The 25,247-nt window shown below is 38.0% G+C and overlaps 2 protein-coding genes across 6 annotated transcripts; both read left to right on the top strand.

Annotated features, from left to right (window-relative positions):
• The first annotated feature begins 550 nt into the window (after positions 1–550).
• On the top strand, positions 551–4,625 carry LOC146574825 (uncharacterized). 2 transcript variants are annotated; one of them, XM_085275620.1, is made up of 5 exons: positions 551–608; positions 1,103–1,266; positions 3,289–3,569; positions 4,022–4,105; positions 4,219–4,623. In XM_085275620.1, the coding sequence occupies exons 2-5, from the start codon at positions 1,151–1,153 to the stop codon at positions 4,347–4,349; spliced, it is 612 nt and encodes a 203-aa protein (XP_085131746.1). In that variant the 5' UTR covers positions 551–608; positions 1,103–1,150; the 3' UTR covers positions 4,350–4,623. The 2 variants fall into 2 exon arrangements, with proteins under 2 accessions (XP_085131746.1, XP_085131747.1); XM_085275621.1 differs by lacking the exon at positions 551–608 and adding an exon at positions 657–808 and having other exon boundaries at positions 4,219–4,625.
• A 5,471-nt stretch (positions 4,626–10,096) lies between these two features.
• LOC146574824 (GTP-binding protein REM 1-like) lies at positions 10,097–24,082 on the top strand. Of its 4 annotated transcripts, none has more exons than XM_085274791.1 (7): positions 10,097–10,209; positions 10,289–10,681; positions 11,681–11,797; positions 15,004–15,383; positions 18,533–18,615; positions 20,642–20,861; positions 20,967–24,082. In XM_085274791.1, the coding sequence occupies exons 4-7, from the start codon at positions 15,038–15,040 to the stop codon at positions 21,242–21,244; spliced, it is 927 nt and encodes a 308-aa protein (XP_085130917.1). In that variant the 5' UTR covers positions 10,097–10,209; positions 10,289–10,681; positions 11,681–11,797; positions 15,004–15,037; the 3' UTR covers positions 21,245–24,082. The 4 variants fall into 4 exon arrangements, with proteins under 4 accessions (XP_085130917.1, XP_085130918.1, XP_085130916.1 ...); XM_085274792.1 differs by adding an exon at positions 14,593–14,630 and having other exon boundaries at positions 10,156–10,681; XM_085274790.1 differs by having other exon boundaries at positions 10,157–10,681.
• Positions 24,083–25,247: the final 1,165 nt, after the last annotated feature.

Raw genomic sequence — 25,247 nt, 5'->3', positions numbered from 1 at the left:
AGCTCTAATCATTTTAACCAGAAGAACACTAGTCAAAGGGAGTACACAGACCAATGTAAAAAAAAAAAAAAAAAAAAAAAGGAAAGGAAAGGAAAAGTTACTTTATGATTATGAATACTTTATAAAAGAGGTTAACAGATTTTGAATGCAAGTTCGCCATCAAGCAATTCTCTGCTATGAGTCAGTTGGTTTTAGTTTTCATTTAGTGAATCTTTTCATGAAACTGGGATAAAGGTACAAAGCTGTTTCTCATTTCTGATGTTTTGGTATTTGTATGTTCACACCTGCACTAATAAACTACACCCGTGTGTGTAATTCAGCCAAATCACAGCTTCTTTTATTGCAATAAAAACAAAAGCCAAAAACTACAACAAGTGCTCCAAAAATTTGCAAACAGTAACACGTGGAGACTGCAGTATGCCTCGGAGTCATGTTTTTTTTTTCCATGTTTTCACATTAGCCATGTGCAGATTATCATTGTCACTAACCATGACTATCAGAAGAGTCCTGGCCTGGGAATGTTTACTTTCAACTTTCTAAGAATGGCACAGTTTCATTTCTAAGCAACAGAAAAAACTTCAGTTGCAGAATACCAACAACGGACATTGGTACGTAAACAGATTAGCAGAAAATGCTTTACAGCAGTGACTGATATGTGTACATGTGATAATATATTTATTTTAAACTAGATTACAAGTGTAGAAGTGTGCATTGTTCATCAAAACAACTACAGGCTATTAGTGGCTAGTGAACTAAGACTGTAAAGTGTGTCTCCCCTCCTACTGCTGCCTGTGACTGAAGCATCTTTGTATGTTTTTCATCGTGTCTTTGCTTTCTTTTCAGTCACATTGATACTTTTGTCACCATTAAAATTTTATACATTTTCTCATGAGGATGAAATTGATAGCTTTAAAAGAGGAAAGGGAAAAAAAAATTACTTTTTTCCCATAAAAAAGTAATTTGGGGCATAGATTCCTTAAACAGAATAAATCTTTAACCAAAACACCCTAACATAACATTTAATCCTAAGAATTAAAGATCTAAAAAAAATGTTCATGTTCAGTGTTATTCTACCTTTTCTACCTCTCAAACTGTTGTTTAGTGTGGAGATCTGCATCACATTGCTGCTGCCTGCTTTCCAAATATCGCCATGACAGTGCCTGAGCAGGTGACCTACGAAGTCTTCTGTTTATCCCTGGCAGCTCTACTGCTGGCTGTGATTGAGCTCCTGCTGCTCTGTTGCGTCCTCAAACAAATCAGAAACAGGTAAAAGCAGCTGCCTCATAAAAATCAGCCGCTCAATTCTGCAATTCAGAGTTATTTAGATTTACACTGAACTACTATTCTTCTATGTTTATTTTAGAGGTCACTTTAAACCTTCAATTATCAATAATCTCTGGTGTTTTTAGCGTGGTTCTTTTTGCAAGAACATATGTTTGTATAAACTGCTTTGATACAACTTTGGCATTGATTTTAACATTTCAGATTAGCCAAACTCGCTCTCCTACTTTTGACAAAGGCACAATTCAATTCAATTCAATTCAATTTTATTTATATAGCACCAAATCACAACAACAGTCGCCTCAAGGCGCTTTATGTTGTACAGTAGATCCTACAATAATAGATACATAAGACACTAGAGTCTTTGTATGTAATATTACAACTACCATGCTAAGCATTAAAACCACAACACTGGCTGACTTAATTCCCAGTTAGTGCATTTCTTACAATGGTGCAGCTAGCTCTAAACAGGAGTCATAGGAGTATTACAGTGTAAATAAGATTCATAAATCTCTGTTAGACCCAAAGTATGTGACTGCTTATAACTGAGGTGGCAAACAGGAAATTTAACCCATGGTCTTTAAAGGACACATAACAGAGAGATGTGGCTACTATGGCTACCTGCTCCCAACCAAGTTATATGTTCAGCATAATTTATCATGGATATTTAGCCAGGTAAAAGAATAAAAACAGCCATTGTTGCGACACTTTGACTTTAAACTTGACATGGCACACAAAGACATCCCATTGTAGTACATATGGCTATCGACATGATTCGTGTGTCACAGTTGAGCCTATGTCCCAGCTACTGCAGTTCCAGCACAAGAGCTGTTGTATGAAAATGCTGTTACTTAGACCAAATTATAATTTCAGCTTTGATTATGATCACTTGTTATTTCTAAGAATACCCAGGTCTTTGTATTGAAACTGGATTGCACACCTGGTGAGGATTTGTTTGGATCTGTGTGTCTGCCTTAAATTCAATAACATGTGACATTGCAGGCAGCATTTATCCCTTCAGCGCTCACACTGAGGCCGAGCCTTAGTCAGAAAATGAATAGCCCTGGTAAGTAGGGCAGCCTGACATTAATTCAGCAGATGTAATGGTTGACCCAATCATGACCAGTCTGGTGACGTCAGTCTTTGGCTTGCATACTGGAGATGTGTAGACACTTCAAGACTTGTTGAGGTGGTGCAGTGGTTTCCTCCCACAGTTGAGGAATCTAAACTGAGACTGTCTCGTTCTATGTGTTAGCCTAACTGGTGATCTGCTCAAGTCTCAGGCAAACCTTTCATCAGATGGGGTAGGCTCCAGCTTACAGCAGCCCTCTGCAGGATAATGCCAGTATATCGAATGGATGGATATTAAATAGATTTAAGTATTTGGTTAAATGATATTTTAGGTTAAAATTATGACTTTTAAAGGAAATCTCCTCTGCTGTTGGTCAGTTTTTCCCAGGCTGGTTTACTAGCGTAAAAATGAATGAAAGTAGTGAAGTTAGTGAGCCCATGTTTTCTCAAAATGATTTTCCCTTTACAATGAATGTTTTATAACCTTTTTTATAGTATCTTACTGTTGGTATTACTGGATAATATAGTCCAAATTACAAAAATCTGTTACATTACAGATACCAACATGGAACTGACTCAAGGGGCCATAAAGGTCTGGCTGTCTGTTCAGTGGAAAAAAAAGGACCCAAAAAGTAACTTTGAGCAGTGATTAGTCTCTCCCATATCCACTGACCTTGCTGTGTGTTAAATAGCCTCTTACTGGATGGCAGGATTCAAGGAGAATATGAAGGTGTAATTACCCTTCAATGGGATTTTTATACTAGTATAGTCTGATTGGATGGATCCAGAGGACAGAGCTAGTTCTTGTGTTTCTTTTTCCAAGATGAAACAAATTCTCTCATTCAGACCTTAGGGAATATAGCTACAACGATGTAGAGACCACAAATATTGATCATCTCATTAGGTGTAAATAATCAGTTGGATCTGATTCCTCAGAAACATCACCGAGATGCAGATCTCAGCAGAACAACCTAGTCGTAAACTGACTGTCAGAACCAAGCCCGACCATGCAGACCAGCTGCTGGACCACCTGCTGGACAGAGTGTTTCTCCAGGGGAATGCAGGACTAGCATCTGGAGGAGAATCCCCAGCGGACGTTGAATCACAAAATGGAGGAGAATTCAAGAAGGAAGTTGGATTAGAACCTCAGAAGAACCTTAGAGAAGGATCTGGATCATACCCAGAAGCTTCAACATCCACTTCTCATCCTCAAAGAGGTAAGTGTTACCAAATTCACTTCACTTTTTCATTGTCATAAGTAGTTAATATGCAGTCCAGAAATATAAATACATTTTAAAAAATGATAATTACGTTTAAAAAGTCAGGAATATATGTTTAGTCATCTGAATAACACAAACTAAAATGTGTCTCAAAGTCGAGCTGAAACCCCAAAATAGCTTCAATAGTCCTGAAATAGGCATTTGAACTGGCATGCAGTGAATTAAGTCAGACTGAATTAAATCTGTGATTTGGTGTAGTACAAATACTGGTTAATTTCTTCCAGAGTTTTAGTTGTTCCTTATTGACAGTGTGGAAGCATCGCCACCTCCTGTAACTAAAGGGAACTGCAGATTTTACAGTTTTGACTAATCTGGAAATACATACTGAAATGCTTCAGATAAGAAATGAATTTTGACTGAAGACTGATCCAGATTGTTCTCTCGTGCAGCTGTGAATCCTCTTCATAACAGACTGCAGCAGTGGTTCCAGGTGACTGCTCCTGGTCAACATGAGAAAAAAAGACATTTCAAAAGTTTGTATGAAATCCAAATTACATAAATCAAAAACTCAGCTGTTATTATATTTCCACATATTAAGTGTCATTTATTCATATGCTTATTTTTGCTTTAATATCCTTCACTCCAGCTGCATCCCATCAAACATCTTCTGTGGATCAAACCAACAACACGTACTCGCAGCAGTTCCATGAATCCCAGCATGGCTCTTCCTCATCTAAGGGTCCTTCATCCACTGAATCCTCAGAGGAAGAGAAGTAGCACGATGGGACAGAAGATCAGAAACACAAACACTGATCAGATTCTGAAAGAATCTGTCAAATAAAACAGCAGAGCATATAACAGTCATGTTGGCGACCTCACTAACACGCAGCATTAGAGGAAAAATTCTTGTTCTTTACTGAAGTTAAAGGAGTTACACCAAAATCTATAAATATCAGTTGTCTTTCTTTTAAAATGATCATTTAGAAAACTAATTTGGAATAATGTACAGCAGTATTAAAGGTGCCGAGTACAGAAAAGTGAGCATGGTATACAGTTATACATAAAATATGGTCAAATATGATACCAATTTTTGGGATAAATAAAGTTGGTAAATTTCTGTGTTACAGCAGCCAAAACGTTAAGCGTAACCTAGCACACTAAATCATAATCTAAAAAGAATACAATAAAAACTAAAGTGTGACTAAAATACATTAATGCATTTTAAATACAATAATGATGAGATCATTATCACTTGTAAATCAATGTGTGTGAATGTATCTGAAGCATAAACGCAGCATGGAAATGTTGTCCTGGGTTTCGGACACACTGAGTTTTCTTGTTCTGTCTCTTCCCCATGTTAAGTTTACTTTTACATCTGTGATTCTCTGCTTAGTTTTCGTTGCTTACTTCCTGTTTTACTTTATTAGTCAGTCGTCTTGTGTTTTTAATTATCTGTTATCATCGTTTTGTGTTTGCTGACATGGAATTATCTGGATTTTTTTGCCATTTCAGTTTGTGGATTTTGTAACTCTGGGCCCTGAACTACAAAGCAAGTTCAACATACCAAGGGTATATTTCCATTATCTGTATCAACTGGCATTAACACTGGCAATCGCTATAAGCAGTCACATGAAACTATTATCAGCTTGCCAAGGCAACCCAGGGTTTTTCCTGCATATTCTCATGAAAGGGGCGGTGTTGTAGTGTCTGATCATTTAGAAGGGGCATTTTCTGGAACAGATGACTTCTCCTACACAGAAACTGTGTAACACAGAAACCTCTCAAGAAACTTCCAGTTGCTTTTCGTTCCAAGCTCCTTAGATTACTCTGACCTGGATGACTGAGAACCTCCACAGACAATGTGATGAATGCTGCAGAAAATCATTAATCTGGTGATTTAGCACACAAAGTGATAACAATTTAAATTCAGCTTAATTAGCCACTACGCTCTCTATGTTACTGTTTCTTTCTAAGGTGACAGACCCATTTAAACACTGAAGCTTAAATAATACTGCCCCACAGTTTAATAAAGGAGTTTGTCAGCATAGCCACCTTCTGACAGTTTTAGTTTTTATTCTCCCAGCTGCAGACTCAGAGATGTTTAAGGGTTTGGAAGATTATTTACAATCTGTTTTTTATATTTACAAGTTGGTCTATGTACAAATTTGATGTGAGATGAGCAAGTACAGGATAGGTGTCATACTTTAAGATGCTTATAGAAGAATACAACTATTTTTAAATTGTTTGCTCCAAATAAATATAACAAAGTCAAATAATAAAGAGAATCTAAGCTCCAGGGAGGCAATATAAATTGCCCCCTAAACCTAATAACAAGTTTGGTCACCCTTAGCAGCAACAGCTGCAATCAAGCATTACTGGCAATGAGTGTTTTACAGCACTGTGGAGGAATTTTGGGCCCACTCATCTTTGCAGAATTGTTGTAATTCAGCCACACTGGAGAGTATTCGAGCATGAACTGACTTTTTAAGGTCATGCCACAGCACCTCAAGCAGATTCATTTCAGGACTTTGACTAGGCCACTCCAAAATCTTCATTTTGTTTTTCTTGAGCCATTCAAAGGTGGACTTGCTGGAGAGTTTTGGATCATTGTCCTACTGCAGAACTGTTACGGATTCAAATATTGGGGATGGAGACAAGAGGAAAAACCAAAATAACAACACTGGTCCGGCCGGGTTGAGTCAAACGATGATTTTAATGATCACACTCGTGGGAGATGGACACCGTACGCAGACAGCATCAGATCTCAAAATGGTGGAGCATTGATCAAACTCTTATAGCCTCTAGTGGCCCCCACCTAATCATAAAAGCCTAAACATTCACATTCTTTCTCTCACACGGCACCTAAGCTACGACCTTGGCTCCCTGTTTATCTGCTCCTGCTGAGATGTGGCAGAAAACTCCAGTATGTTCTGTTCTCTTCTAATCAGACAAATAAGGCGATGACTTTCTGCGAACAGTATTTCTTATAACTCAGCAGTATAATGCATCATAAAACAATATCATTCATTCACAATAAATCAGCAGTCTAATGTAATACAGTTTAACAAATGTAATAGTTATCACCTTCTAATTCAGGAGAATAATGCAAACTCAAACTACATAATAATTCAATCTTTAATTAGGGGTCTAACATGGCATAAAATAATATTATAATCTCACAGAACCCAAGTGCGCTTCAGCTTGAGGTCACAAAAAGACAGCTGGAAATTGTTATTTCAGTAATTACATTATATGTGGCATAGTATGACAATGTTTGAGACAGGACAGGCAGGTAAGAAAAAGGAAAGGGGGGAGAAAATGGGGAAAAATATAATAAATGGACAGAGCACAAATACAAATAGACATGTAGAGTGTATCACCAACTGCTGCACCTGTAAGAAAAAAAACAAGCATACAGCATGTCCATCCTAGCAGGAGAAGCAAGGACGCCCCAGATGGGCCACACTTGGACAAAGCTTCAGAGTCCCAGAGGACTAGAAGCAACAGGCAGTCGACCCCGCTAGAGACTGGCCACCCTGGTACAAGCCGAGAACAGTTTTTAGTTTTTCTTTTTGCTATATTTACTATAATTTGATTTTCACTGTGCAACTGAAGAAACATATTTAAAAACTCTCCGCTGCTTGACTTCCTCTGACCATGTGGTGGCAGCAGAACTCAATATCTGACTTACTACTAATACTCATACTACTGTCAGTGAAACATATGTACAGCTTGTTTAGTGGAACTAATCTACATGTATACAGACTCTATCTGGAATTTTCGTTAACCAAAGGAAAGGAATTTAGCCAAACAATTCAATATGATAAACAAAACGCAGCTTTAAACTTACAAATGAAAGCAGAAAAACATTCAACATGTTTCACTTTGTCTCCCGGAAATGTTTGATGATTACTTTAAGGTTTACAAAATGTCTCACATAGGATGATTTCAAAGTATAAGGTTAGGATCACTGGGCAGTAACTGTTATTTGACATTTGGATTAGATTTTTACAAAAGGAAAGAAATTAAAGTTAGCTTTATTGTCAGCTCCAATATGAAGAAAATTGTAGAAACATAGAAATAAAAAATACAAAAATCAAAATACACAAAGTAAAATAAGAAACTTAAGACAAGAAAATGCCATAAAAAAAACTGTGTGTAATAGAGTGAGTTGTATATTACAGGTATGATAATGTCCTTAATGTATGTTACCATTTACGGTAAATGTTTGGTTTTTTTCACATTCTGCAAATAAAAGAGACAAATTGATATGAATCGGCTGTCCACTAAACCTCTAAACCTTGCAGTGCAGGCCTGTCGCCCTCTACAGATTTTCAGTAAAGGAGTGCAAATCGAGCTCTCATAAGAGCTTAAAAATCAGGGTGATAAAATGAACCGTATGTTTGTTCTAACATAAACTTCATTTCCTACTAAATAGTTTTATCTCTTTTTTAGGTTGTGATAGATGTACTTTATTTGCTTTTACAGCTAGTAGCTCTTCTTTAAGAGTTCCCAGTAACTCTTGGAACTTTAGTGGATTATTTTTCTGTAACTTTGAAACTGAAACAGAGTTTTAAATGACAAAGAAGTGTCTTAGTTAAGTAAACATTTTGACAAGATAGCACGTATTTTCCTATTTTTTTATGCCACGTCTTTATTTCCATATTTTCATGAGCATTATCAAGTGTGACGATGTTGACGCTAGATTCCGTTTCATCTCAATATAAGCATAAACTTAAAAAGCATTTAACATTGTGCTTATAGGAAATCATATCTCAGCCTCTATGAGACAGATTTATGTCATGCAAACTTTCTATTTACATATCACAAATCAGTGTCAGAAGGACATGAGACACATGACTGATGATCAGGCATGGAGATCTGCCATATAACAAATTCCCGGACCATGCTTAACAGTAATGATGGCTGGGAAACCCAGTTTAAAATAATCCAGACTGCACGGCATATCACTGCTGTGGGGCAGTCTCAGCACACAAACCCTCTGTACGAAGTGCAATAAAATCTAGAACATGCATATTTTTTTTAGGATTGTTCAAAGATCTAAAGCTTCTGAAAAAAAGTTTAAAAAACATATTGACATGGTGCAGTTTGCACATGCCCTCCATCCACTGTATACTGTCATTCGATGTGGCTAAAAATAATGTTTATTTAATGTTATAGTAATTTTTTTTACATAGCTAGACTGGTGATTCAATACTGGACCTCCCGGTATGTACCCATAATGGACGATTTGTATTACAAGATTCTGAGAATTCTTCCCCTGGAAAAACTGACATTCACCTTAGAGGACAATATTGAGGGATTTAATTAAATCTGGCAACTGGTGGTGGATTCAATCGACCTCTCTGGACTGGAATTTTGTACATGGTCTGATGTGACTAAGTCTGGCCATTGACTTCAAAATGGGGCACTTCGTCATTGGGGTACTCTGCTTTGTTGTGTACATCCATAGAATCTGCACAACAGGTTAATTGATATCCTGCTGTTTTTAGTCTGAACTGTTAGATTTTTAGTGTTTATTTGTTGATTGTTGGTAAATTTTCCTTTTAAAAGGAGAAGGTTAATAGCCACAACATAAGGAAAGGTTGTACTGTATAAAGCAAGTCTATTATTTTGATAAAAGCCTGCAAATTAAATTTGTTTTTTAAAGCCCTTTAAAGGCTTTTTGTTTTTAAAACAAGTGGAAACACTGAAAGCTTTCAACCAGCTCATAAAACTAATGATGGCATGAGTCTTCTATGAGCTGTCTACACCTGATTAAAGCCAGATGCAGTTCTCAGCGGATGGCAAAATCAAAAAGAGGGGGTAGAAAGGTAGAGTTGTTTTGGTCTCAAATCAGAAATCGATTAGATATGGACTAGCTGACTGATAAAGTTATGAATCAACTGTGCCAGACTGTGCTGTTTAGGAAACGACATTTCAAACAAATGGGAATGCACAGAGAAACTCCTCCTTTTATATTCAAACTCTTAACCTGAGGGGGTGGACAAAAGCTAAACATCTGCGATGTGTTGAGTTTCAGTCAGAACACTCACACTGACACAGAGGAAGTGAATTTTCCATCTCAGCTCATGTGTAAACTGTGGGAATCCATTTCTACCAGAGGTATAAAAAGTTAAGAATAATGAATATGAAAATATTCATGTTGAATACTTAATTTGAATATGATTTATCCCAACTTTGGCATGCTATTAAAGCTTCACATTTTTAAAATGATTCTTTCATTTCTACATGGAAGATCGTATAACGGCATCCTGTATTCTGGACCAACTGCAAGCAGCGTAAAGATGACTGTTCAATACCAAAGCACAGGGAATTACAGTAGTCCAGACAGGAAGTAACAAAATCATGAATAACTTTTTCTAGGAACTTTGGGTTATTCAAATAAAATGTAAGCAAAAAGCAGGACAATTGTTATTAGCCTACTCTAACTTCTGGATCTGAATTAAGCCTTCACTGAATGCCTTAAACCTGCTCGTTTCCCACTGACCAGCAGGGGGCGACTCCTCTGGTCTGTTTGTACAGAAGTTTTGTAGTGTGGTGTTTAGTGTTTTCCTTTTGATCTTGTTCATCTGCATCCTCCGCTACTACTCCATTTCAACTTCTTCCTGAACTAGTAAGGGTTCTAACATGAGAAATCCTAGATGAACTTGCTTATTTACTCTTAATATCGTTGGGTCTGGTTATCATTTCAGATCAGACATGCGACCCTCCCATCTCCAGACAGCTAACAAGAACTAGCTAAACAACAACATAAATATAAGCTAACGTCGTGCCAGCTAACGTCAGGTCCTAGAAACCCGAACGTCTTTAAGTACTTTTCTCACCAATCCATCTGTCGATCTCCTGCTCCCTTCTCCTGTCACTCGGGAACAAGAGATACTTAAACTCCTCCACTTGGGGCAGGAACGCGTCTCTGACCTCGGCTGTGAACTGTTCCAGTGCGAGCTGGAGGCCATTACCCAATGAAGCCAACAGAACCACGTCATCTGCGAAAGGCAGAGATATCCTTAAGTCTTAATTCATCATTTTAACTCACCAGGACTACTAGCTACTAATCCATACAAAACTGGCGACTTCATCAACTGGTAGGTAATAATGTGTTATTTTTGTCCCCTCCATGTCAATTTGGATATTTCCATTATGAAATTACCCCAATGGAGCAAACTACAACTTATACTTAGTGTTAGTACGTCGACAGGGTGGTGTCTCAAAACATATTTAACAGTTTGTGCTCCTACTGTGAATGAACTTCCTGTATTTGGTCAATACATGCAACTTGTCTTGCCTCAAACTACACGTGACGAAATTCTTCAGCTGTGACATCAACATTTTATCACGCAAACACTAAACAATGCCACAACAACATGTGGTTTTACCTGTATTAACTGGGAAAAAAAATAGCCTCAGAGCTGAAATATTTCTCTGCTAACCTAAAAATCAGCTGTTTTCATTCCTTAGAAAGGCATTAAAATTATATCTTCAGTAGTTAGGGAGCTGATAAATTGCCATTAATAAACTGGTAAATGGACTGGTACTTACATAGCACCTTTCTACTCAATTTGACCACTCAAAGCACTTTGTAAGTCTGTTTTATCTAAACCTAAGCAGAGTAAAAATAAGCCTGATATTTGGTCTCCTTAGCATCCTTAAATTATTATTTCAATCATAGGATTAAACATGTTTAATATAAGTGTCCACCATTATAACATATGAGAGAAAATTAGAGCAAGTATTGTCTGTATCTTTTATTTCTATGTAACCAGAATTTTAAAAAAAAGTTGTCATATCAATTGTAAACTAGACTATTCCAACTGAGCTGTTTTGTTACTCCAGACTGTGTCTTTTAGGTCAAACAGGAAGTGACCAAAATGTTTTCCTAAACCGCCTGCCCTCCACACTGATAAAACTCTCTCTCTCAAACGCACACACACACACACACACACACACACTCCCTCCTCAGATATCTGTTTCTCCTCTGCTGTCACTCTGAGACACACACACACATACACACACACTGGAGGAGGTAGATAACCGTGATTCCACTGCTGAATTTTTAACGCTGTTGTGGAACTTTTTTTTTCTAGGCGGGTTACTGTGGCACCAGGGTACTGTTACACTGACAGAGTCAGAGAGACAGGGTTCAGTTCAGTTCTGTTGTTTACTGAAGCTGGACGGAAGCAGCTGTGCATGGAGTGTATATGGTAAGTCTCTCTATCTATCTATCTATAGACATGCTGTGTGTTTTGTCCTGTTTTTAGCTATTAGTCATATAATAAACGAGTTTTAGATATTTCATTCAAAAAAACTTCACTTTCAGAGCTAAAATCATGTTTGAAATAGTTCTCATTCTTTCAGTTTGTTTGGTTTGCTTTAAGTAAAACCAAATAATGTTGTTCATCACCTCTTATTAACTAGTCAAGTACAGTTATTTGGTCTGTATATTGTATGTATTACATGAGCGATTTGTTACTGCTCATCCTTAGCTTCAAGTTTATCCGTTTTGTGGGACTGGTGATGCTGTAACTTTTTAATTGCAACCAACAGCTTTCACCTGGTCTGCCCGGCCTTCACCACCACTAACTGTTGTACTTGGCACCTTTAAATGTGTTAATTATTCATTATAGGAGGGTTTTTGTGTGTCTCTGCTCTCTGGTGCATAGGAGAAGTCGCTTTTGGTTCCTTCTTTGATCTCTAGCTAGATTTTGGAATTGAGACCTAAGTTTGACATTTTCCAGAAGGTTTCTTGAGTTTATATGTTTTTAGGTTTGTAATTTTGATTCCCATCTGTGATGTTTGTTATAATAGTATTAATTGTCTCAATGCATTTGTTTTCACAGAGAAATCAAATTAAACAAAGTTTTGGGTTTCTTTAACTCATTTTTAACAAAGAATGACATGACTGAATGAAATGCATGAAGTGTTGTGTATGATAGTGATACGTGATACCACAGAATACATGGAAATGTAATGAAGGTGTAAATTTTGTCTGAAACTGCAATCACTGTACAAATTGTTCACAAATTTCTTAATTGGCAAGGGCATGTTATTTGTTGTGTTGTTCCCTAGCAAAGTGCTTTCTCCTGTACATAAATCAGTGAGTGAGGTCACTCAGGCACCACTTCAAAAATGCATTTATTAAAAAAAAAAAAAAAAAAAAAAAACTACTTTAAAACAAACACTATTTAAGGTTAGCTCGGCAGCTATCTGTCCACAGCAAAGTTATCACATTTTGAGTCCTTCTATGGCCTTGCAATCTTTTAATAATCCCTAAAAATAATCAACTGTACTTTCAGCTTTTAATTTACCTGCACGCAGACATATAGCCTGTATATAAATGATGGACATAGTCACTATAAAGTCACTCACTAATTTGTGGACACCTATTTTTAAGCAACAAGGTGAGCTTTTGGGCCGTCATGATCATAGGTTTTTTTTAAACCACATGTCACGGGTGAGGGGTGGACGTCACTGAGAACGAACGAAGTACTTTTGAAAACTTACTGAATGAAAATCATGTTGCCATAAATTAGACTTTAAATTAGCTCAGTGGCTAATTTAAAGTAAATTGTCATCATCACATGTTGTAAGCTGCAAACTAATTTTCTCCTGCACTTTATACAGCATACAATCAGATTTATTTTTTAAAATCAAAGCAGTGGTGACTGCTGGCCATTAAAAAAAAAAAATCCAGATATGAAGTTTTCATGAATTGGCATCACCTTTCTGATCTGTAGGCTCTTTCTATGCATTCACTGTCCATTGTATTAGGTACAACTTTTCACCCACTCAAATATCTAATCAGCCAATCACATAGCAGTCAACATCAGAAGAAAGGTCATTTAAGTGCCTTTAATGCAGCATGGTTGTTGGTGCCAGATTGGCTAGTTTGAGTATTTTGGAGACTACTTATCTACAGGGATTGAATGGTCTGAAAAACAGAAACTATGCAGTGAGCTGTGGGTCTCTGGACAAAAATACCTTGTTAATGTCTGAGGTCAGAGGAGAAACAACTCAAATAAACACTGGTTATAATGATATGCAAATTTGCATCCCGTTGAATCTTGAACCAGATGAGTTGTAAAAACACAAGACCACACCAAGTGCCACACCTGTCAGCTAAGAAGAGGAAATGGAGGCTAAAATTTGCACACGTTCACCAAAGTTGTAGAGTAAAAGACTGGAATAACATTTTCCTGTCCGGTGAATCAGGGTTTCTGCTACGACTTTTGGATGAATTTGGCGTAAACAATATAAAAACCATACATCCATACTGCTTTGTATTACCAGTTTATGCTGGTGGTAGTAGGGTTGTGATGGTATAAGGGGCGTTTTTCTTTGCACACTTAGGCCTCTTAGTACCGAGCATTGTTAAAACAGCACAGCCTACCTAGGTAGGCAAAAATGGAAGTTCAATCTGGTACTAGGTGTATCTAATAAACTGTCTAAGTGTAGTCTATAGCAGCGGTCCCCAACCCCCGGGCCTCGGACCGGTACCGGTCCGTGAGTCGTTTGGTACCGGGCCGCGAGAGTTGAGGCTCAGGTGTGAAATGTGTGGTTTTCAGGGTTTTTACCGGTTTTCAGCGTTATTTTGTTAGCGTTTTTTATCGTTTACTCCGTTTTCCTTGGTCTTTTCACGTGTGTTATGAATACATTTTCTTTTTTTCGGTACCGGTACTAGTTTTATTTTGTTGTATTTATCCGCGACACTTTAAAGGCCGGTCCGTGAAAATATTGTCGGGCATAAACCGGTCCGTGGCGCAAAAGAGGTTGGGGACCGCTGGTCTATAGTATCTTCATTAAAGACTGAAGCACTACTGCTAAAACCTACGATCAGTGAAATTAAAGATGAATGAAGTTAAAGATGAATTTGTATATATTGTTTCTGCATTTTGTCACCATATAATCCAATAATACAGCTGAGCTCTGAGAATTCAGATTAACTAAATAAACTTTTTTTCCTCTCTACAATATATCCTGACCACCATAACTTCCCCAGCTGTCACTGCCACAATCCCTCTGGATACACTTGTGGAGGTCAGTCTATAAAACCAGGCAGGAAATCCGGAGAACACAGTCACGCTCTCCTTTTGAAATACTGTTATTTATTTAACCTTTTTTTTTTAACAAGGAAATCTCTGGTGCTTTATTATGCATTTTATAGTGTAGAGTAGTTAACATTATGCCACAAAAATAGACTACGCTTTTAGCAAACAAATGAAGGTCTTGCTGTGTTTCTCCACCTTCTCTGGTGTAAACCTAAAAACAGAGCGCATTTCTACATCACTGTGGCAAAAACAGAGGTGGTTATTTGGGAAAGACAACAAATTGCCTCTCTGAAAAAGTTTGCAAGGACCTTTTTGGACCAGATTTTCCTCTGAACCATTAACAGTCTTATTTCCTCCCTCAGGCCCATCTTGTCCTAATGCCTTTACCGTAGGAACATGACCCTCAACACCCAGAGAGAGAAGGAGCCCCTCCAAAGGCGAGGCAGCACTCCAGTTCATCCCCTTTACCAGCAACCGCCTTGGATCCCCAGCAGCACCCAACCCAACCCAGAGCAGCCCCGTCCCCAGCGCAACCACCCCCCTCTGGGACAGTCAGCGTCCTACCACCCTGGAGACAAGTCCCTCCATTACCGTGCCCAGTGGAGTTCAGACTCTGATGATGACTCACAGAGTGATTCGGACTGTGTTTACAGAGTAGTGTTGCTTGGTGATCATGGAGTCGGAAAGACTAGCCTCGCAGGAATCTTTGCCGGGATAACAGACAAGGATGAACAACCTGGAGGTGGGACATTATGAGTGCTTGTTTTTTAAGTGCCTGGTGGTCATTACATCTAAATCGTCACACTTACTCATAGTTTTTAGTTAGTTAAGATAGTTAATTATTATTATTATTAGTAGTAGTAGTATAGGTGTTGTTTAATTTAGTTGACAGGGTCAAAGTTTCCCGAAAAATGATGGACTTAACACCTTGAAAGATGTTCTTTCTGTTCAATATTGTAAAAAAATAAACTATTTCAGTTCAGTGCACATATTCAGGGTATTTTACAGGTAGGGTTCCTCTAGTCTTCTTGGAGAACTTGTCAGAGGATTCAAGCAGTCTCTTTGTTTTCATTGTCTTCATATGATCCCAGACTAACTTCATGATGTTAACTCAGCCCCATAAGAACAAATGGAGATGTATGTTACCCTTTGCTGCGCAATACCATAATGTCAAATCAAAAATGCTGCAAAGTTTTAGCACAAGCCACAGATATGTTAGGCCAGTCACTCCTAGGAAGTTTCTCCGTTTGTGGATGTTAGCTCTCACCACAGATCGATAGAGTCCCAAAGCTTTAGAAATGGCTTTACGCCTTCCTAGACCGACAGATGAAGGACTTTGTTTCTCTGCTGTTCTTGAGTTTCTTTTCATGGTGGCTGCAAAGCTTTAGCACAAGCCACAGATATGTTAACTGACAACTGACTCTGTATAAATAGAAATTAGCCAAAAGGATTCCTTAACCACAGACAATTTTTAACCATGCTTTCATAATCTTTCACACTCAGACTCAGTGCACGGTGGATCAGCACACACTTTCTGTCTCTGACTTTGTTGTGAGATCAACCTTGGCTGGCCTGAGATTGATCATCTGTCACGTGTTGACTGGCCTCAGGCCATAATTGATAAGCTGCATCGATCAGGTGATAGTCTGACGTGATGCGAATGGTCATACATCCATGGGTTTACATGTTTTGTTTTGTTACTTTTGTTTTTTGTTGTTGGTTAATCACTGATTGGCCTTTTTTTTATCTTTTCAAAGTGATCTTTTATTTGCCTCCAACATCCATATAATTTGTGCGTAATTGTTTGATTTTCAGAGAGATGAATGCAAAAAGGCTTCTTTTCTGAGTAATTCATAGCACAGACATTACAGAGTATTATTCCAACGAAACATACAGAACATTTTGAAACATTAACATTTTGGCTTTTTTCTGTTTCATTTTTATGTGGGTTGTGCTGTCAGGGTTTACCTTATTGTTGTCTCTTTTTGGTCCACCATGTTGTTTATTATTTTAGTCATAGCTCTAGGGCTAACAGAGATGTTCAGCTGCTTCTGTCAGTGCTCCACTTTGGTTCAAACTAAAATCTCTGGACTAGATTTGGGTGATCTCGCTATAGTCCAGTCAACACTGAGACTGAGGGACAGGTTCAGGCTCATGTTAGGGTAACACTATCCACCTTTCATGTTGCATAGTGTGTGCGACCCATACACAATAAAGAAGCAGTACTGCTGCTGTAGCCTTATGTTCCAAATAGGACAAAGAGGACAAACTAACTGTTACTGGTATGAAAAAGAAAAACAGCCAAGGGAGTTTATTTCCCCCTTCAAACATAAAAAGAAAAAAATACACCATCAGGAGAATCTCCAGCTTGTTCACCTACAGCCTAATTTCTGAGCATAGCTTGACACATAATAATTGAACATCTAACTTTTGCCTGCATTTTTTTCCTCTTTGCTTTCTTTACTGCTGCTTCAATATGTTTGTATACGTGCAAAATGCAACAACTGTCCACCCTAGACACACAGCTCAGTTTTTCACGCATCCAATGAAAATGAAGTTGAGGAGAGGTTATATACTAGCATTTCTGAAAATGCACAATTCTCTGCATTGCCCTTTAATTCAATATCAACCAATAGATTATGTTTTATAGATCAGTGTTGCTGCTCACACGCATTAATTTCAAAGAGGGCAGAGGGTTTTCCGGCGTGGACTGAGCAGCTCAATCTGATTAAAGTCCGGACTGTGACAAAGCCACACTTGCTGGTGTGTTCTTGATCATTGTCCTGTTCAATTGCACTTGAGTCTCAGGGCGCAAGCTTGATGGCCAGACATTCTCATTCAGGAATTTCTGATGGAGAGCAGAATTCATGGTTCCATCAATTACGGTAAGTTGTCCAGGTCCTGAAGCAAAGCATCCCCAGAACACCACACTACCCTCACATTTGTCTGACTGTTGGTATGATGTTCTTATGAAATGCTGTTATTTTTATGCCAAAATGCTCAACTTTTGTCCAGAGAATGTTTTCCCAAAGTCTCGAGGACCATCAAGATGTGAGACAAGCCTGTGTGTTCTCTATGATTAGCAGTAGTTTTTGCCTTAGAGTTTTCCCATATATGTCTTTTAGTCTCTTTCTGACTTTTGAATCATGAACTCTGACCTTAACTGAGCCAAGTGAGGCCTACGGTTTGTTAGATGTTGTTCTGGGTTCTTTTGTCATCTCCTGGATAAGTCGCTGATCTGCTCTTGGAGTAATTTTGGTAGGCCGGTCACTTCTATGAAGTTTCTCCGTTTGTGGATGTTAGCTCTCACCACAGATCGATAGAGTCCCAAAGCTTTAGAAATGGCTTCACGCCTTCCTAGACCGACAGATGAAGGACTTTGTTTCTCAGGTGTTCTTGAGTTTCTTTTGATGGTGGCATGGTGTATTGGTTTTGATCTTTTAGCCTACTTTACTTCATTAAACAGATTTTATTTAAGCAATTTCTTGAGTCAACAGGTCTGACTGTAATCACTGATAAATCTGATTATCAAGGAGGACAATTACTTTCACACAGGGCTGGATAGGTTTAGCTTTGTACTTTAAAAACTGTATTTTGTCTAATATTAAAATTAGTTTCATGGTGTGAGACATTTAAATATAATGAATGAGCAAAAAACAACAACAACAAAGGGGCAAATACTTTTTCACAGCCCTGTAGGAGCTGATATCCTTTAGCCTCAGCTGCTCTTCGGTACTTTCAGTGCCAATTAGCAAGTGTCAGCATGCAAACACGCTAAAATGCCAAACAAAATAAAAACCGACATGTGAGCGCGTTAGCATGCCGATCACAGCGTTTAGCTCAAAAGCAAATTCTCAAACCTGTCTTTTTTGTATTTATTGTATGTTACAGAAGACACATATGAGAGGACACTGACAGTAGATGGAGAGGAAACGACGCTCATCGTCATGGACAACTGGGAGAACGACAAACTGGTACAGTGTGTTAATATCAATATAGTAACTAAAACTAGAAAGTACATTTGGTTTATATCACTCATTGAAAAGTGCTTTTCAATAAAATGATTTTACATAAAAAACAATAAGGAGCCTAAAAAAATCATGCTACATACATTCATGCTGTTTACATAAAATAACATATCCTCTAACCAAAATTGCAGATATCAGCAGTTTCTAAAAGATGGAGAAAAAAAAACATATTTAAAGACAGTTACAGAGTCTTGAAATGACAGCAAAGGCACCAGTGATCTGGAAGTAGGCTTAATGATCGGGACGTAACATGTCTACCACATACAGCATGGCTGCACGTGACCATTTAAGGTTTTAAATATAAATAGTGCAACTTTACACTGGATTCTGTAGAGCACAGTGAGCCAGTGCAAGGCTGCCAACGCTGGAGTAATGTGATCTCTCTTTTTTGTCCCAGTAATTAATCTGGCTGCAGCATTTTGAACTAATTGCAGACCAGCAAGAGTGACTGACTAACTCTAGTATACAGTGCATTAAAGTAGTCCAGTCTACAGGTAACAAAAGCATGCATAACCCTTTGCAGATCTAGTGGTTTAAAAAAATTATTTTAGTATGGAGAATGTTCTGAGCTGAAAGAAAGTTTTTAACCACAGCATTGATTTGTTTGTTGAATTTCACATTTTTCTAAAAGATTTTTCCATTGGTTTTAACCTCTATTTCATTAAAAGGGTAGTCAAAGATACTTTTAACCTCTCAGTTAAAAGTGGAGAGACAAACAATATGATCTCTGTTTTGGACTAGCTCAGCTGCAGAAAACTGAGACATCCCAATTTTCTATACCCAAAAAGCCCTTATTGAGCCTTATTATGGTACAGTGATTTCCAAAATTCAAAGATAAATACAGCTGCAAGTTATCTGCACAATGAAAAGAGATATAATACTGAAAATAAAACTAAGAGATTAACAAAACTGAATTAAATAAAAAGCAAAAACTAACTAAAATAGCATCGTGTACCTACAAAACAAACTAAACCAGCAATGTATAGGAAATGTGTTTAGTTGCAGTCGGGTCAGATTTGGTAGCACAACCAGCTTCTGTGAATCTGTTCATTAAGATGAGGATGTCAGTATTACTGTGTTTCAAATGTTTCCATTGTTTGGTTGTTTTTTGGATCGCTCTGAACTCCTTAAATCGTTTAATCTCACAGACAAACACTATGCTACAAACACTACACTTTATTTAAAAAAATAAAAATTATTGTGGAAACTAAGCGACAGTTTGAAACTAAACTGAACTCAAAACCACGGTGTGTCCGTGTGTTACAGAGTAAGGCTGTAGGGCAGGACAGGAAATTTACAGTGTTTGAATCTCTGGGTTTCACAGCCACATAAAAAAACAATAACAATGGTAGGGAACTGTGTCGAGATGATAATATTTTTTTTAAAAACAAACTTTTCCTATGTTGATTAAGGTTTTATTTTAGGATCTCTAAAACATAAACTTGTCGCTTTGACACAGCAAAATGAATTTTACCAAAAGAAATAAGATATGGTTGATAAAAAACTACCACAAAAAGTAAACATCTCAAGGTGTGCACAAATACAAATAATATGAACACGTGTGTCAGTAAGTTTGTTTTTTTCACATTAATGTGAAATTCAGAACAAAGTGTTCTGTTGGAGCAAATTTCATGACTAAATTTAACAAACATGTTGCAAATGCCCTAAAATGTACTAAAAAGCCTGTACAATAAAGTTCTTTCTACCTTGGTACCATTAAAAAAAGATTCTTGAGCTGCAAAGCAGTATAATTTATAGTGGCCATTTGCATAGCTCTCTGGTTATGCGTAGAGGATTATGAGTTAAACCAGTGCAGGGGCTACAGACATGTGTGCAGTGTAAGTCACTAAAAAAGTTGGACAACTTTGTCCAGCACAAGCAGCTTAAGAAGTAGGCATTCATTATGTGAGTATTCACAAAGAAGCTGATAACATCTGATTTAAAGTCTGGGTTCAACCTTCTCTGTGTTTAGGTTTCCTGTCAGGAGGGGGAGGATGGCCCCTCTCACAATGACTGTCTGAAGGTGGGGAGTGCTTACGTCATCGTCTACTCGGTCACCGACCGCTCCAGCTTTGATTCTGCTGCTGAGCTCCGCATCACGCTCCGACGTACCCGCCAGGCCGAAAACCTTCCCATCATCCTCGTAGGAAACAAGAGTGACTTAGTCCGATCGAGAGAAGTTGCTGTGGAAGGTGGAGTGCAAGTGCAAGACGTACATAAAAACAAATAAAAACTACAAAAGTACTAATAATGAATTCCTGCTACTATATTAATATGTCTGTGTCATTTATCCCCAGAGGGCCGAGCATGTGCAGTCGTGTTTGATTGCAAATTCATTGAGACGTCAGCGTCGCTTCAGCACAACGTGACCGAGCTATTTGAGGGCGTGGTCCGACAGATCCGCCTTCGTCGAGACAGCACCGAGGCCATTCAACGCAGGCGCTCCGTTTATAAACGGAAAGAGAGCCTCACTTGTAAGGCCCGGCGCTTCCTGGACCGACTGGTGGCACGTAACAACCAGCGCATGGCAGTGAAAGTGCGGTCCAAGAGCTGCCACGACTTGGCCGTTCTGTGAATTTGTCCGCCAGCAAGTTTTTTGACTCACTAGAGCTCTCTCTGGTCGTGATAATAATGACGTTAGAGTCTCCGGTGATTCTAACGCGCAGCGCCAGACAAGTTCAGCAGTGAACTACATCAGACAGTAACATAGTTACTATGATCCTGTTGATCATGTTTGAGCATCTGGTGTTAACATTTGTGGAACTATAACAGCAGATGACTTAAATATTGAGATACCAAACAGTTAAGTGTTCAATGTTCATTGTGATAGTGTGTTCAGTGTGTGTGGATCATGTGTCGCTTGTGTTGTTTTCCTGAGGTTTTGACTGTTTTTAGTTCCCCACTGTGCAGAATAAAGTCTTAATTAAGTCTTAAAGGAATTGTAATCTCAAAATCACATTTTTCACAAAGAACATGATATTGATATGTTATTATTTATGATGATGCCATATTTGTTTCCAAGTTAACTCCTTTTTTGAAAATTATTTGAATTTACTAACTGCTTTTTGTGTCTATTTTTAAAGGATGCATGTGGCCACTGTGCCATCAACTCAGACTGTCACTTGGTTTTTGAAACCAGTGATGTCCATAGTTAGAAAATGGAGTGCTAGACAGCTTAGTTAACAAGCTAAATCCACAAGACATGTAGCATCATAGCACAGATGTAGATTCCTGCTGATTTGAGTTTTCACTCACCAACTCAACAGCACCCTACTGAATAGGGTGTAGTCTTATTAGACAACAATCAATTCTACCGGAAATTTAAAAGCCTCCGACAGGACACCAACACTGCAAACATGGTGAAGAAGTCAATTTCACTGACTTGAATAAGAAGATGTGGTGTGAAAACAGATACCAGATATTACCTGTGTTGGTACACCTCAACTTTAAGCCCTAAAATTGAAAAGGATTTTTTAAAATCATCTAACCACCATGAATGGTGGATGGATGATTGGCATTTTAAGCGCCAATCTCCGGATTTGCTTCTTAATACCTGAAATTTGTTCAGAATTTGGCTCTTCTGCTTTCTCATCTAATATAAGCTGCTAACATTAGCAATTTCAGTTAACTAGCGTAAGCCAAGCACTGGCGCATCATAAACTAACATTAACTAACATTTTGTTGGGTTACAGGTTAAATTTGAAAAAGCAAAGGACACACACACACAGTGTACGCAGTTTCATATTTGTTTTCAGAGTGTACAGTTTCATTTATTTTGAAATATACTAGTTAAATATTCTCATCCGATTTATTCTTTCCCTCCAGTTAAAATCTTTTCTCTGCAGGAGACCCAGGGATCAAATCTGTGTTTCACTTCACATAAACACACTGTCAGGCCTGCTGGATATTTACTGTTGTCTTGGTGAGCTGTGGCCCATTGAAGAAGAGTTTGTTTACTGAGAGGTCGCCATGACGACACAGTCACATCTTGACATCTCTGTATGGTTGACATAAAGCAGGTGAGTGTTTGGGATGGTGACTTTTTATGGGATTGAACCTAACATCTACCTGCTGGAAACACACAGTACTTACAGCAACTCCCAGTTTCCACTGTTAAAATATGAATGTTGTGAGCACAAGTAAGACAGACATGAAGGATTATGAATATGCAACCAACACGGATGTACCTGCATGCAAGCCTCCAAAAAATATATATATTGACTGGTTGAAAAGCAGGTTGTAATGGAGAGAGAGCAACAACAAAGACAAAAACGATATTTTACTTCAGGAGCTAATTTAAGGGATCAGTTGTCCCACATATTTTTGACACTGCCCCCTGGTGACAGTGCACAGCTACTACACATAGACAAAGGCCTGAAAAACTCTAAAACCACTTTACACTTTACAGGCCACATACAGCCCACTTTGATCATAAGTTGGGCTCTTTTTCTACACGATAAATGAAAGCCTGCTGTGACAAATCAAAACATCTGTCAGCTTGACTCTTTGGACTTACATTGTAATAAAAAAAATAAAATTACAGAAATAGTTCCTGCAGCTAATTGCCCAGACTGTCCAGTTTGTTGTTGTTGTTGTTGTTTTTCGTCTTTTTTTTAACTGTACTCATAAAAAATGAATTTTACAGTAAAAAGTGAACAAGAGAAATTTTTCTGTTTTTCACAAAGTTACAGAGGTTTTATTATTCAAATAGCTAAGCATTTTGCGGTTTGACATAATTTGTAAAAGTTGAAATTTCCTTGAAATTGAATTGCAAAATCTTTTGTCAGAGGTCATTTTTGGAGGCGGAAAAACAAAAAACAGTGGCCAACATCACTGTACACAACAGTAGAGTGGTAATAAGCAAGCAAATAATGCACGAAATAGAGATCTCTTATGGAAAACTGGTCTCAAAGCAAACAGAGAGCTATGCAGGAAGTGCACTTTTTATCATGGTCAAATTCAGGTAATTCATTACAATGTTTTTCAAACGTGAAGTGTAGTTGTGGTCTTCTTTTGCTGTTGGTTCGCACTTTGTGTTTACATCTTTTTGTAGAATCTGTTTGGACTTTAATTGTTTGCTGTTTTAGCTGTTCAGCGGTTGTTGAAATGGTTTTGTGAGCTTTTAGCTGATATTCTGACATTTCTGTCAATACCACACATGTCTATATTTAGATAACAGATCCAGCAGTATATCGTGTTAAACCAGATGTTCTCCCTCTCGCCTCAGAGAAGTACAGAGATTGGGGTTCAACAGGTTAATTGTTTATTGCTTAATTACTTTGAATAGTATGAATAACCATTAGGAAGTTTTTTATAAGTAGGAAAAGCTGAAAACTTATGAAAATACAGTTAAAAGTCCAAAATGTTGTGCTTGTTTGTGGTGAGCAGCAGATCAAGCAAATTAAGAATTAAAAATGGCTTCAAGCGCACATTCAGGCCTGTGAGACTCATTTAAACACTCAGACACTGAGCCATGGCTCTGTGCTACATGCACACATTTCTGCATCTCTGCTACTCAAAGCAGGGCTGAAGATTCGGTTCCCAGATACCGACAGGTCATTAATAACTGACATATGAAATTATCATGCAGGATGGATATAAGTCTATCGTACAGGGCCATATGTTTGACACCTCTGAACTTCACCGTCTCAGCGACATATATTCAACTCCTTTAATCAGGTTTTACTGTAAGATTTACTAAAAGATTTAAGCTTAAAAAATAAAACTTAAAAATTAGGTTGCTACACATTGTCATATTTCTAAATATTGGCCATTCAAAGGAAGGTTTTAGTTATATTTTTTAACTGTGACTCATGCAAAGCTACTCTTGTGGTGTTCCAGAATAAAAGGATGGCACTAGAGTAGGTCATTTTATCACACCAAAGGCAATTTTCATTGAATCAGTTCAAGTCAATTCAGTTTTATTTATACAGCACCAAATCACAACAACTGTCACCTCTGGTTGTTTTATACCATAAGGTAAAGACCCTATGACTGAGCACTTTGCAATAGTAGGAAGGAAAAACTCCCTATTAACAGGAAAAGTCCCTATAACCGTCTCAGGGAGGGGGGTTCTCTGCAGCAAACAGCTGGAGGGTGAAGGGAAAGAAAAACAAGAGAAAGAAGAGGTGAGGAGAGGGGAAAAGAAGTTATCAGTGCATCACATGAAGTCCTGAAGCATAGACATACTACACTGTTATTCAAATTTTCCTTTGGCTAAAATCCTGCAAAATAAAAGTAGTGTTCAAAAAACATTATTACAAAAAGAAAAAACTGTCTTTGGCAGCATAACTAAAGGATGGGTTCAGGGTCACCTAATCGGTAACTATGAGCTTTATCAAAAAGTAAAGCTTTGAGTCGATCTTAAAATTAGAGAGGGTGTCTGTTTCCTGACAGCTGGTTCCACAGACGAGGGGCGTGAAAGCTGAAAGTTCTGCGTCCTTCCTTCTTTAATAAACTCTAGAAACCAGAAGAAAGCCTGTAGTCTGACAGCACTGAAAATATGGTACTGTGAGATATGGTGAGGACTAATTATTCATAACTTTTTATCATGCCGCACATCACGAATGTGTAGCACT

Source organism: Mchenga conophoros, linkage group LG5 (assembly GCF_057382185.1).
Source record: "Mchenga conophoros isolate Kocher_MC1m ecotype Shallow Benthic linkage group LG5, M_conophoros_male_GT1.1, whole genome shotgun sequence".
Lineage (NCBI taxonomy): Eukaryota > Metazoa > Chordata > Actinopteri > Cichliformes > Cichlidae > Mchenga > Mchenga conophoros.
This window is presented reverse-complemented; position numbering and strand designations above follow the sequence as displayed.

What these genes read in the sequence shown, in the direction of transcription:
- LOC146574825 (XM_085275621.1), top strand. Translation starts at nt 1,151, where the DNA reads ATGACAGTGCCTGAGCAGGTGACCTACGAAGTCTTCTGTTTATCCCTG. An exon ending in CTCAAACAAATCAGAAACAG is followed by an intron (nt 1,267 to 3,288) that starts GTAAAAGCAGCT and finishes CTGATTCCTCAG; the next exon opens with AAACATCACCGAGATGCAGA. An exon ending in GAAAAAAAGACATTTCAAAA is followed by an intron (nt 4,106 to 4,218) that starts GTTTGTATGAAA and finishes CCTTCACTCCAG; the next exon opens with CTGCATCCCATCAAACATCT.
- LOC146574824 (XM_085274791.1), top strand. Translation starts at nt 15,038, where the DNA reads ATGACCCTCAACACCCAGAGAGAGAAGGAGCCCCTCCAAAGGCGAGGC. An exon ending in CAAGGATGAACAACCTGGAG is followed by an intron (nt 15,384 to 18,532) that starts GTGGGACATTAT and finishes TGTATGTTACAG; the next exon opens with AAGACACATATGAGAGGACA. An exon ending in GAGAGAAGTTGCTGTGGAAG is followed by an intron (nt 20,862 to 20,966) that starts GTGGAGTGCAAG and finishes ATTTATCCCCAG; the next exon opens with AGGGCCGAGCATGTGCAGTC.